At 41.5% G+C, this 14,285-nt stretch overlaps 1 protein-coding gene across 5 annotated transcripts in view; it reads left to right on the forward strand.

The window, feature by feature from the left end:
• LOC134356302 (calcium-transporting ATPase type 2C member 2-like) overlaps positions 1-14,285 on the forward strand; it is a 73,464-nt gene that overhangs the window by 46,169 nt on the left and 13,010 nt on the right. For all 5 annotated transcript variants that reach the window (XM_063067153.1, XM_063067156.1, XM_063067155.1 and 2 more), the window contains exons 19-24: positions 2,680-2,777; positions 3,466-3,516; positions 3,759-3,925; positions 4,309-4,377; positions 4,486-4,602; positions 13,812-13,959. In XM_063067153.1, coding sequence (XP_062923223.1) covers positions 2,680-2,777; positions 3,466-3,516; positions 3,759-3,925; positions 4,309-4,377; positions 4,486-4,602; positions 13,812-13,959 — 650 coding nt within the window. The remainder of the gene's footprint in view (positions 1-2,679; positions 2,778-3,465; positions 3,517-3,758; positions 3,926-4,308; positions 4,378-4,485; positions 4,603-13,811; positions 13,960-14,285) is intronic.

Below are 14,285 nucleotides of genomic sequence, written 5' to 3' on the forward strand. Positions count from 1 at the left end.
ACATCCTGAAATGCTTTTTCTTCGCAACCATCCATGAAAACAGAGGGGTGCCCCAAAGAATGAATGACAGTTAAATGTTAGAACCCCAAAGTCCCCCCCAGCCCCATGAGTAAACAGCAGCAGAGCAACGATCCCCCTCCCCCACCAGCAAAAAAAAAGCATTGGCACCCACCACCAAGCACTTAAGTGTCCAGCAAAGCAACAGCAAAAACACAGACTTGCAGTGCCCCAAAGACTACTTGTTCACCCGGTATTCAACATACAAATAACTCACTGATTTACGATGTTAAAACTCTATTGCATCGCTTTTTCCGACCTCAGGTCTCGGGGCACACAGCCAGCGATGTTCCGTCTCCAATGGCACACTGATTTCCTGCCAGGACACCGACCTTAGGTCTGCCCATGTCCGGAAGAACCTGGAAATCCAAAGGCAAGCTAATCTCTTAGGCTGCAGCCTTGGCATATCGAATAACAGCCAGTCATGAAACCCCAAGAGCAGGTCCCATTCCTGCAAAGAACTGAAGTCAGCATGTAACTCCAGGTCTTCAAAAGAACCCTGAAAGGGAAAAATAGAAATATTAAAGAAGGAAATAGAGCTGTTTCTGAAGAAGCAAGCAAAGGAATTGTCGTTAGGCACCATTGTCTCCTCCTAAACTTGTCTTTAGGTTTAATGCAGTTGTATTTAAGTGTGTGCTGCTCTAACACCTGACAGAATTCAAAGCAACAACAAGCTTTACATTTTATACCCATTACAGTTTATAAGTTTCCATGTACCATCCTGTTTTTATTGTGGCAAATAGAAAATTAAGCTAGCAGACTGAAAAGGATGAGTGGTATCACATGCTTTCTAGCAGGGATATACAATGTTGGTCCTCCGCATTGTCCAGTAGTAACCAATTGTTCCATTGGTTTAGTACTGGACAATCTCTTTATGTTTATTCATGAGATGCAAGCACTGCTGAGAAGTCCAAACATTTATTGCCCATCACCAAATGCCCATGACGGGATGACAAGGACAACCTCCTTGTACCACATGATGAAAGTACATTTGAATAAGCTGGTTGGATAGTGAGTTCTGTTAAGTGGACTCAGTGATGAGCATTGAGCAACAATATTTTTTTTCTGAGTTGAAGGGTAAGTGACTTGGTTAGGAACCAACGGGAAGTGATTTTCCTTTTGGCTGTTTGTTCCTCCTGGTGGAAGATGCAGTTGAAGACTTGGTGATTTACTGCATTGAATTATGCCGTCATAATGACCCCATGGTGTATGAAGAGAATGTTTAGAGTGTAAGATGGGAAGGCTATCAAGATGCTTTATCCTGGATAATGTTAAAATTCTCAAATCTTGGCTTATGTTCAAGCTCTATACCATATGCTTTTGATTTTTTAAAAGAAGTGTAATTACTGAACTGATAGGACCTGTGGCATGGACTAGTTAATGAATACAGATTACTTCATTTAACACAAACACAGCTGTTATCAAATTTGAAATTCTGGAAACTATCATTCAGTGTAGCCCTAATTTTGTTCTCCGTGACTGAGTAATAAACTTCCATCCAATTAACAAGTCTTTATTTTCTCCTCTGTGATGCTTTGTACACTCCTGCATGTAATGAACCATGTAGTTTCTGGATGTTCTTGGATTATACTGACACTTTTCATATAACTTTTATGCTGCTTTAGATCATTTAAATTAGTAAAAATTTTAAGTGGATATTGAGTAGAACTTGAGTTATATCATTAAAACACAAAATTATTCTTTGTGGGTTACTTAAACTGTAATAGAGCTGGGAGATTCAATAAATAACTGAATCCAATAAAGGAGAATAATCAGCATGCTAAATAGCTTTGTTTATCTTCAACCTTTCCCTATTAACAAAAAAAAAGTTTGCTCCACTTTGTGCTTGTGTTTTTAAATTTTTTTATTGTAATGGTTAAGCTGTTGAATAACATTCTCATGGTCTGAATGATGTACCATATTAATTGATCATATTTCCAAAAATAATTGTTGTTGGCGCATGGCCAAGTGGTTAAGGTGTTCGTCTAGTGATTTGAAGCTCGCTAGTTCGAGCCTTGGCCAAGGCAGCGTGTGTGTCCATGAGCAAGGCACTTAACCACACATTGCTCTGCGACAACACTGGTGCCAAGCTGTGTGGGTCCTAGTGCCCTTCCATTGGACAACGTCGATGGTATGGAGAGGGGCGACTTGCAGCATGGGCAACTGCTGATCTTCCATACAACCTTGCCCAGGCCTGCGCCCTGGAAACTTTCCAAGGGCAAATACATGGTCTCAAGAGACTAACGGATGCCTATATTAAAAAAAAATTGAGATTTGGGGGCTAGCAGGCTTTCAGTCATATTTCTCGTTTCCCTCATAAAATCCAGTCTACTGTGACTTTGAGTTTCCTCTTGCCATTAGCCTGGACCATTTACTCTCTCTCCATAGACCCTACTAACTTTCTGAGTATTTCCAACATTCTCTTTTATTAACTTGTGTTTTATTGGCTGGGTGTTGACATTTCTTTCTTTGTGGTGCTTCCAGATGCTTGCTTTGGAATAGTAAGTTGAAGCAAAGTAAATAATTTGAACAATGATATTTAAATGAAGTAGTCCATGATGTAAAATATAACACCAAAGTATAGCTGGAAATAATCACTTTCAACTGCATATGCTCATACAGGGAAAAGTGTAGGACTTTACAATGACGATATGGAGGTTATGTCTGGGGAGCAGTTGGATCAAACAAGTGATGAGGATCTTTCCCATTTGGTCATGAAGGTATGATGCCAACTCGAAGTTTAACTAAATTTAATTTCTTTAAGATAATTTAAAGGCATTTCCTTAGTTGTATATTCTCCTTTAATAAATATCGAAAATTTAATTAAACATGAGTTTATTTTTCAACATTACAAGTAGTCATTCAGTGTTTTAGCCTCCAGGGTTTTGGCACTGCTGCTTTAATGAATTTTAGCAGTATGGTTAAGCGTCAAAATAGTTTCGCATTACACTTCCAGCAATTTTTCCCCCTGCAAAACAACACCCCCCCCCCATTTCCTTCATCATGATTTCCAATGCAGTTTCACTCATTACATTCTATCTCACCTATAAGCAGTGCAGTTGAGATCTAATTAGCACTAATAATTCAGGTCCCCTGCTGGTGCATGCAGCAATTAGTGCAAGTGTCATACAACAGTCATGATAATCATCTGACATCTAGGTTTACATCATACAAATATAAGCTGAATCCCCAATGCCTGCTGTGCTTGTTTTCAATCGATGCGGTTACACTGGGATCTTGTCACGCCCCCCCCCCGATAATAATTCTCGTTTATTACACATTTTGAAATAGAACATTAAAACTGTAGAAATAGTATTTTGTGGCAATTATCTTAAAAAGTAATGTATTTGCTTTTCTCTCCTCTCTTTCCTGCATATTCCTCCCCATTCCCTCTGCTTCCACTTTCAGGTCGCTATATTCTTCCGAACAAGTCCAAAACACAAGCAGAATATTGTAAAGGTATTAAACTCTTTATAATGTATATTGTAAAAATGTGTTCTTCTCTCACACTTTCTAAATGTATTAGTCAACTATCTTGAATGACACAAAACTACTGTAATGGTAAGGTAATTGAAACTGCTACTAATAGAAGACATTCAAAATGTCCTTTGGCTATCAGCCAATATTGTTTAAACTTGATGTGCGCGTTGGTTGACCAGTAAAATATGCAACCGTTTACATCTTTACATGATGCCCTACAGGCTCTCCAGAGCAATAATGCAGTGGTGGGGATGACAGGAGATGGTGTGAACGATGCTGTTGCTCTCAAGTCTGCAGATATTGGAATTGCCATGAGAGGAACAGGAAGTGATGTCAGTAAGGAAGCAGCAGGCATGATTCTAGTGGACGATGACTTCACATCTATTTTGTAAGTATTCTAGTGGTTCTGCTTAACAACTTCTCAAAATGTTAGCAATAGCATGCAAATTGTTAATTACAGTATAATGTGTGTAGTGTTTGTACATTTTGATTTACTTTATAGGTCTTTATTTTACAAATGCAGAGTAAAATTTCTCTTGCTAAAGTGGTAAATGAGATTCCAGTGCAATGCTTGAGCATAGACTGTAACATCCTAAGTTCAAAGATGAAAAGAGCTATCTTTACACACTAGTAGGTGCTTCCTGCTGTTTTTCATAGAAAATCATGTTAAAATGTGAAAGAGGAGGGGGAAACCTAAACAAATACAAAGTACTAAAATTTATATAATCATTTCCATGAAGTGGAATAACCTGGCAAGCCATTATTTTGTAGGTCAGCAGTGGAGGAAGGCAAAGGAATATTCTACAACATTAAAAACTTTGTGATGTTCCAACTGAGTACGTGAGTATAAATTTAACTGTTTAATAGAGGACACTAATTTGTCTTTTTAGATTACACCCATTGTCAAACATCTGTCTAAAATTTAAATGCTTTGCTTTAAATATGCAGGAGTATTTCAGCATTGGGTTTGATTGCTTTATCGACTATATTCAACTTGCCAAATCCACTAAATGCAATGCAGATTCTGTGGATCAACATCATTATGGATGGTCCTCCAGCTCAAAGGTAGGGTTCAATGTTAGTCATCCCAGTTTTGTATTGAAGGCATGATCCATATCTGTGGGGCTGTACAGTTGGAAACATACTTCATTATCTATATGTCAAGGGTGAAATTAATTATTTAATTTTCTTCATACTCCATTTATAACTTGGGCTTAATTGTCTGTGCGCAAATGGAATTGAGCATTCAAGCACTACTGCACAGAAACAAGCCATTCGGGCCTTCTTGTCTGTGACAAACTATTATTTTGTCAAGTCCTATTCATCTGCAATTGGACCATAGCCTTTCATATATCCTTCCCATCCATGTACTTATCCGAACTGTTCTTAAATGTTGAAATCGAACCCACATCCACAACTTCGACTGGCAGCTCATTCCACACTCTCATCACCCCCTGAGTAAAGATATTCTCCTTAAACACCTCACCTTTCATCCTAAGCCATGACCACTAGTTCTCGTCTCACTCAATCTCTGGTGGGTGGGTGGGTGGGGGGGGGACTTACTTTGCCCTATTTATACTCCCCTTGTAGTTGCTACCTGAACAAACCAGCATCACTGTCAGAGACCAAGCTCGGGGAGTTAATCCAGTATGATGTGCCTTCTGATCCAACCCTGTAATAAGGTTCAACGTTGAAGAAATACATCTAATCCTTTATTAAGCAACTAGCAAAACTAACAATCTTGAAGAAATATTAAGTGTACTTAAGAGGCAAACAAAGAGATATCACACCCAGCTGTCCCTAACTCTAACTGACTAACTAAATCAGGAAACATTACCAAACTCTTTGCTTTTACCACACCCCCATCCATGTGACTAACTATCATAATGAACATAATAAACGGGTAACACAGAATACAATGCAGATAGAAAACTGATACATGGCTCCTACACCCCTCATAATTTATACCTTTATCAAATCTCCCCTCATTCTAATATGCTCCAGGGAACAGAATCTTAACTTATTCAACCTTTCCCAATAACTTGGGTCTTGCTATAGGCAAATAGTGACCCCGGGGACTCGGGAGACAGACAAGTGGGTAACAGGAGAGGGAAGGGCGAGAGTCAGATACTAGAGAGTACCCCTGTGGCTGTCCTCCTTAACAATAAGTACTCCTGTTTGAGTACTGCTGGGGGGACAACCTTCCTGAGGGAAGCAACAGTTGCCGCGCCTCTGGCACAGAAGCTGGCCCTGTGGCTCAGAAGGGTAGGGAAAGGAAGAAGGCAGCAGAGATAGGGGACCCTATTGTTAGGGGGTCAGACAGGTGATTCTGTGGATGCAGGAAAGAAACATGGATGGTAGTTTGCCTCTCAGGTGCCAGGGTCCAGGATGTTTCTGATCATGTTCATGATATCCTGAAGTGGGAAGGTGCACAGCCAGAAGTCATGGTACATGTTGGTACCAATGACATAGGTAAGAAAAGGGAGGATGTCCTGAAAGTTGAGAAGCAGAACCACAAAGGTAGTAATCTCAGGATTACTGCCTGTGCCACGTGAAAGTGAGTATAGGAATAGAATGAGGTGGAGGATAAATGCGTGGCTGAGAGATTGGAGCAGGGGGCAGGGATTCAGATTTCTGGATCACTGGGACCTCTTTTGGGGCAGGCGTGACCTGTACAGAAAGGACGGGTTGCACATGAATCCAAAGGGGACCAATATCCTGGTGGGGAGGTTTGCTAAGGCAATTGGGGAAAGTTTAAGCTAGAATTGCTGGGGGGTGGGAACCGAACTGAAGAGACAGCGGAACAGGCAGTTGCCTCACAGATAGCGAGAGCTTGGAGACAGTGTGAAAAGGGAGGTGATAGAGAAGGGATGCACTCAGACTAGTGGTTTGAGATGTGTCTGTTTTAACACAAGAAGCATCATGAACAAAATGCATGAGCTTAGAGCCAGTGCTTGGATCAGTACTTGGAGCTATGATGTTGTTGCCACTACAGAGACTTGGATGGCTCAGGAGCAGGAACGATTACTGAGAGTACCAGGCTTTAGATGTTTCATAAAGGACAGGGAGGGAGGCAAAAGAGGTGGGGACCTGGCACTGCTGATCAGAGATAGTGTCATGGCTGCAGAAAAGGAGAATATCATGGAGGGATCGTCTACTGAGTCTCTGTGGGTGGAAGTTAGACACAGGAAGGGGCCAATAACTCTGCTGTCTATTTTTTATAGACCACCCAATAGTAACAGGGACATCGAGGAGCAGATAGGGAGACAGATTCTGGAAAGGTGTAATAATAATAGGGTTGTCATGTTGGGAGATTTTAATTTTCCAAATATTGATTGGCATCTCCCTTAGAGCAAGGGGTTTAGATAGAGTGATGTTTGTTAGCTGTGTTCAGGAAGGTATTTGATCTGGTATTGGGAAATGAACCTGGTCAGGTATCAGGTCTCTCAGTGGGAGAGCATTTTGGAGATGGTGATCAGAATTCTATCTCCTTTACCATAGCTTTGGAGAGGGATAGGAACAGACAAGTGAGAAAAGTGTTTAATTGGAGTAAGGGGAATTATGAAGCTATCGGGCAGGAAATTAGAAGCATAAATTGGGAACAGATGTTTTCAGGGAAATGTATGGCAGAAATGTGGCAAATGTTCAGGGGTTATTTGTGTGGTGTACTGCATAGGCATGTTCCAATGAGACAGGGAAAGGATGGAAGGGTACAGGAACCATGGTGTGCAAAGGCTGTTGAAAATCTAGTCAAGAAGAAAAGAAAAGAAAGGTTCAAAAAAACTAGTTAATGATAGAGATCTAGAAGATTATAAGGCTAGTAAGAAGCAACTTAAGAATGAAATTAGGAGAGCCAGAAGGGGCCATGAGAAGGCCTTAGCGAGCAGGACTAAAGAAAACCCCAAGGCCTTCTCCAAGTATGTGAAGAGCAAGAGGATAAGACGTGAGAGGATAGGATCAATCAAGTGTGACAATGGAAAAATGTGTATAGAACCGGAGGAGATGGCAGAGGTACTTAATGCTTCAGTATTCACTATGGAAAAGGATCTTGGCTAATGTAGGGATGATTTACGGCAGATTGAAAAGCTTGAGCATGTAGATATTAAGAAAGAGGATGTGCTGGAGCTGTTGGAAAGCATCAAGTTGGATAAGTGTCTGGGACCAGATGTGATGTATCCGGGGCTACTGTGGGAGGCAAGGGAGGAGATTGCTGAGCCTCTGGCAATGATCTTTGCATCATCAATGGGGATGGGGGTGGTTCCGCAGAATTGAAGGTTTGCAGATGTTGTTCCCTTATTCAAGAAAGGGTGTAGAGATAGCCCAGGAAGTTATAGACCAGTGAGTCTTACTTCAGTGGTTGATAGTTGATGGGAAACATTTGGAGAGGCATAATATGAATGGCCAAGTAATGAATGCTTTATCAAAGGCAGGTCATGTTTTACGAATTTGATTGAATTTTTTGAGGATGTGACTAAACACGTTGATGAAGGTAGAGCAGTAGATGTAGTGTATATGGATTTCAGCAAGGCATTTGATAAGGCATGCAAGGCTTATTGAGAAAGTAAGGAGGCGTGGGATCCAAGGGGACCTTGCTTTGTGGATCCACAATTGACTTGCTCACAGAAGGCAAAGAGTGGTTGTAGATGGGTCATATTCTGCATGGAGGTCGGTCACCAGTGGAGTGCCTCAGGGATCTGTTCTGGGACCCTTACTCTTCGTGATTTTTATAAATGACCTGGATGAGGAAGTGGAGTGAAAGGTTAGTAAATTTGCTGATGACACAAAGGTTGGGGGTGTTGTGGATAGTCTGGAAGGCTGTCAGAGGTTACAGCAGGACATCGATAGGATGCCAAACTGGGCTGAAAAGTGGCAGATGGAGTTCAACCCAGATAAGTGTGAGATGGTTTATTTTGGTAGGTCAAATATGATGGCAGAATATAGTATTAATGGTAAGACTCTTGGTAGTGTGGAGGATCAGAGGGATCTTGGGGTCTGAGTCCATAGGACACTCAAAACTGATGCACAGGTTGACTCTGTGATTAAGAAGGCATACGGTGCATTGGCCTTCATCAACCGCAGGATTGAGTTTAAGAGCCGTGAGGTAAGGTTACAGCTATATAGGACCCTGATCAGGCTCCTCTTGGAGTACTGTACTCAGTTCTGGCCACCTCACTACAGGAAGGATGTGGAAACCGTAGAAAGGGCGCAGAGGAGATTAACAAGGATGTTACCTGGATTGGGGAGCATGCCTTATGAGAATAGGTTGAGTGAACTCGGTCTTTTCTCCTTGGAATGAAGGAGGATGAGAGGTGACCTGATAGAGGTTGTAAGATGATAAGGGGCATTGATCGTGTGGATAGTCAGAGGCTTTTTCCCAGGGCTGAAATAGCTAACACAAGAGGGCACAGTTTTAAGGCGCTTGGAAGTAGGTACAGAGGAGATGTCAGGGGTAAGTTTTTTTTATGCAGAGAGTGGTGAGTGTGGGGAATGAGCGGCCGGTGATGGTCGTGGAGGCTGATCCGATAGGGTCTTTTAAGAGACTCCTGGATGGGTACATGGAGCTTAGAAAGATAGGGATAACCCTAGGTAATTTCTAAAGTAAGTACATGTTCAGCACAGCATTGAGGGCCGAAGGGCCTGTATTGTACTGTACCTTTTCTATGTTTCAAATCTGGAAATATTCTTGTATATTTTCTGTATTTTTTCAATCTTATCTATAACTTTCCTGTAGGTAGGTAACCAATACTGCACACAATACTCCAAATTAGGCCTCATCAGCATCTTGTACAACTTCAACACAACAACCCATCTCCTGTACTCTGTACTTTGATTTATAAAGGCCAATGTGCCAACAGCTCGTTATGAACCTGTCTACCTGTGAAGCCACTTTTAATGACCTGTGTATCTGTATTGTCAGATCCTTCTGTTCTACCACACCCCTCAGTATCTTTCTATTTGCTGTGTAATTCCTACCTTAGTTTGTCCTCCCAAAGTACAACTGCTCACCTTAAATTCCATGTCCATTTTCCATCTAATCCAGATCCCACTGCAAGCTTTGATAGCCTTCCTCATTGTCCTTCCTTCTGTCATTCACAAATCTGCTAATCCAGATGACAAACAACAATGGACTCAGCACTGATCCCTGCAGTGCACGACTGGTCACAGGCCTCCTGTTAGAAAATCAACCACCTACTACAACCCTCCAGCTTTTAACTATGAAGCCAATGTCAAATCTTTCCTCCAATCTTTCAGAACCACACCCATGGCTGAGGAAGTTTTAAATACCTCAGCTAAGGCCCCTGTAATTTGTGCACTAGCCTTCCACAAGGGGGCACCCTGTAAGGCCCTGGGGTTTTATCCACCCTAATTTACCTCAGAGCAGCAAGCACCACCTCCTCTGTAGACCTCATGTGGCTCATGACATCACCACTTACCTCACCTGAATCATTTCATCATATGTGTTCTATGCTTTTGTCTCTACATTGTTTTCTGGGTTTGTTTCTGCAACCTATTTTCTTGTAAAGAAGTAATCCAATCACATTTCCCTGTTGTCCGTGGAGGTCAATGCCTTTCCTTGTCGTGCTTTTATTGCTCTGTGAGATTCCTCATTTCACGCTATTACCATAAACCTGTCTGTGTACTTTGGCATCATGTTATGCATAGTCTTTTTTTTAACAAAATATACTTTATTCAAAAATAAAATTATGTACAATAAACCATTCAAGGACACTCAATCCTCTACAGATGTTTCCATTATGGGCTTTACATTTCTACACTTTTAGCCACCCATGTGGCACTCTTTTGTTTCATCTTTTCCACACTATTGTTGAGGGGTATACTCCCCACCACCCGACCCCTCCCACTCCCACAGGAGAAGAACCCTAAACCGTGGTCCTTCCCCACCAGGCCCTTGCAGTGGCTGCCCCAAGTTTGAGTGCGTCCCTCAGCACGTAATCCTGCAGCCGAGAATGTGCCAGTCAGCAGCATTCTCCCACGGACATCTCCATGTGCTGGTAGACCATCAAGTTTTGGGCCGACCAGAGCGCCCTTCACTGAGTTGATGATCTGCCAGCAGCACCAGATGTTGGTCTCCGTGTGCGTCCCCGGGAACAGCCCGTAGATCAGGGAGTCCTCTGTTACGCAGCTGCTCGGGATGAAGTGACACCGTCCCTTTCATCCCCCTCCATACCTTAAGCATAGTCCATCGTGCTGTAGCTTTAAAGCTGAAGTTTAAAGATGAGGTTGGATTACATAGGAAACCAGGGAGCAGTAGCAGATGCGACACCCCTTGATCTTGCAGTAACATACAATAACTGTTGATCTGAACCTTATCAATTCACTTTCCTATCTAACCCCTATCATTCGTGATTCCCTCAAGGTGGAGAAACTTGTCTCTCTCAACTTTGTATATACTCATGACTTGTGCAGGGTACAGATCTTCAAAGATTCTGAATCTTCTGAAAGAAATATGGGATGGCATAGTAGTGCAGCAGTTGGTGTAATGCTATTACAGCTTCAGAGACCCAGGTCAATTCCAACACTTACTGCAAGGAGTTTGTATGTTCTCCCTGTTGCTATGTGGGTTTCCTCTGGGTGCTCTGTTTTTTCCCCATGTTCCAAAGACATACAGATTAGTAGGATAATTAGTCAGTATGTATCTGGGTGGGCAGGAAGACCTGTTACTGTGCCGTCTCCAAATAAAGAAATTTCTCCTCATCCCTATCTTAATGAATAGTCTTATTTTACAAGAATGCTCACTAGCTCTTGATTCACTAACCAGGGGAAATATTCTCATAATATCACCTCCCCTTTCATAGTCTTGGAGACCACCATAGACCACCTCTTGCTCTGCAAAACTCCATGCAGCATGAGCCTATTCTTCAAGATCCTTCAAGATATTCTAACCTAACACTGCTATATATCAAGTAAAACCTTCAGGAAGAGTAAACACTGGACTTAGAAATAAAAATACACTTGAGATGTTCCAAGTCATTGTGTCAAGCCAAGTCAAGTTTGTTGCCTTGTACACAAGTAGAGTGAAGTATAGGTACAACAAAAACTTGCTTTCAGCAGCTTCATAGGCATGTAAATTCAGACAACACACAGAACAGAAATCCTTCCACTTCCACATCCTCATCCTCTTCCTCTTCCGCTTCCGATCATGGTCTACAATCATGATTTTTCTTAGCAAATTTTTCTGCAGAAGTGGCTTGCCATTGCCTTCTTTTGGGCAGTGTCTTTACAAGACAGGTGACCCCAGCTATTATCAATACTCTTCAGAGACCATCTGCCTGGGGTCAGTGGTCACATAACAGGGAGTTATGATATGCACGAGCTGCTCATATGACCGTCCACACCACCTGCTCCCAAGGCATCACATGATTGTGATTTGGGTGTGGGGGGGAAGGGGGCTAAGCAGGTGCTACATCTCACCCAAGGGTGACCTGCAGCTAGCAAAGGGATGGAGCACCTTACACCTCCTTTGGTATCTCTACGCAGCCGTGCACTATACTGTTTTACAAGATAATGAGAGAAAAAGACTCTGCAAAACAAGACATCAGTGTAGGTCAGTTCAAGAACCTCAAAGTAACATAGAACCGGGACAGGCCTTTCGCCCACAATGTTGCACCAAATGTATTAAACCAGAAACTAGAGGCCTAACTAAACTAATCCCCTCTGCCTACAAAATGTCCATACTTCTCTATTCTCCGCACATTTCTGTGCCTATGTAAAAGCATCAGTCGTATTTGCCTCTATTACCACCACTCCAGGCACCCACCACTCTGTGTTTATATTTTAAAAATTGCCCCACACCTCTCTTACACCCTTCTGTCTTAAATATATGTTCTCCAATATTGGACATTTCATCCCTGTGAGAAGCACATCTGTGTTTCTCATAACCCTTTAAATCTCCACCAGATCCCCCCTCAGCTGCCACTGCTGCAGAGAAAACAACCCAAGTTTGTCCATCCTCTCCTAATAGCACATGGCCTCTAATCCAGGCAGAACCCTGGTAATCCTCTTCTGCCCCTTCTCCAAGGTCTTTATGAACATCCTATGAGGCAATCAGAGTTGAATCAATAATCCAGATGCAGCCTAACTAGTTTTATAATGCTGCAATGTCACTTCCCAACTCTTGAACCCAATGCCTCAACTGATATAGATAAGTATTTGAAATGCCTTCTTTACCAATCTGTATAGCCACCTTTTGGGGGCTTTAGATCTGGACCCCAAAATCCCACTAAAGTGGTAGGAAAATAGCTGTTCCTGAACCTGGTGGTGTGGGAATTAAGGTTTTAAATACCAGTGTAAATACTATTATATATGAATTGAGATGTATAATCACCTATCTCATTGCGATAAGGTCTTCCCTTCTATTGAGCATACCTACATGAAGCGCTGTCACAATAAAGCAGCATCCATCATCAGGGACCCCACCAGCCAGGTCACGATCTCTTCTTGCTGCTGCCATCAGGAAGAAGATACAGGAGCTTTAGGACTCGCACTACTGGGTTGAGGAATGATCAGGCTCTTGAACTAGTGGGGATACCATCACTCAACTTCACATGTCCAAACACTGAACTGTTTTCACAGCCTAAGGACTCTTCATCTCGTGCTCTTGATACTTACTGCTTATTTCTTCTTTCTCTTTCTTTTTGTATTCGCATGGCTTGTTATCTTTTGCATATTGGTTGTTTGTCCGCCCTTTTCTATTGGTTTCTGGGTTTACTGAGTATGCCCACAAGAAAATGAATCTCAGGGTTGCATATGTACATGTACTTTGATAATAAATTTACTTTGAACTGTGAAACGGATGAACTCTGGACTTCACAATCTAACGGTTATGGCCTTGCAACCTTAATGTCTGCCTGCACAGCACTTTGTAACTATAACAATATTTTCTGCAGTTTCTTATTGTTTTTGCCTTGTTTTACCTTGATGTACCAATGTGATGAAATGATCTCTATGGGTGACATTTCACTGCACCTCAATACATGCAAAAAAAAAATAAGTGTATCAGTTTAGATCATTGACTCTGTACCAGACCTCCGAGAAATCCCACCATCCCTTCCATTTCTCATATACTCAATATATATTTTTACCAAAGAATTAATAATTCTGGTTGACTATGGAGCATCCAGATGAGTAGAAAATAAATAAAGTTTATTTTTTGTTCCAGATTCCAGCATTTGCAGTCTCTTGTGTCTCTCTAAAAATTAAGCATGTTGGATCTGCATTTGGCTGATAATTTATTTCTGCTCTTCTTTCAATAGCTTGGGTGTTGAACCAGTTGATAAGAATGCAATTAAACAGCCTCCAAGAAATATGAATGACTCTATTCTGAATAAGAGCCTAATTATGAAAATATTATTCTCATCAGTTATAATGATGAGTGGTACGCTTTTTGTTTATTGGAAAGAGGTGTGTACAATTACAAACTTTAATAAATAATCTATTATTAACTGTCTGAATCTCAATCAAATAATCTATATTCATGCTTCCTCTATTCAATCAATGCTCTACAAAATGTAACCTGTTCATTATTATTTTGGGGAATGATAACCCACTTGTAAATTGAGAAGTGAAAAAATGGGGATGTCTTTCAGAATTCAATGTGTTCTGTGCCATTGCACAGTGGAGGCCACACTAAAATGCTCCCATTGATTCTACAATGTGCCTAGTTCCCAGCTGTGCTTTTAGATCATGTAGAATCAGAATCTGGTTCATTATTTATTTGTTTTTGTTTG

This window comes from Mobula hypostoma, chromosome 14 (genome assembly GCF_963921235.1).
Source record: "Mobula hypostoma chromosome 14, sMobHyp1.1, whole genome shotgun sequence".
NCBI classification, from domain to species: domain Eukaryota; kingdom Metazoa; phylum Chordata; class Chondrichthyes; order Myliobatiformes; family Myliobatidae; genus Mobula; species Mobula hypostoma.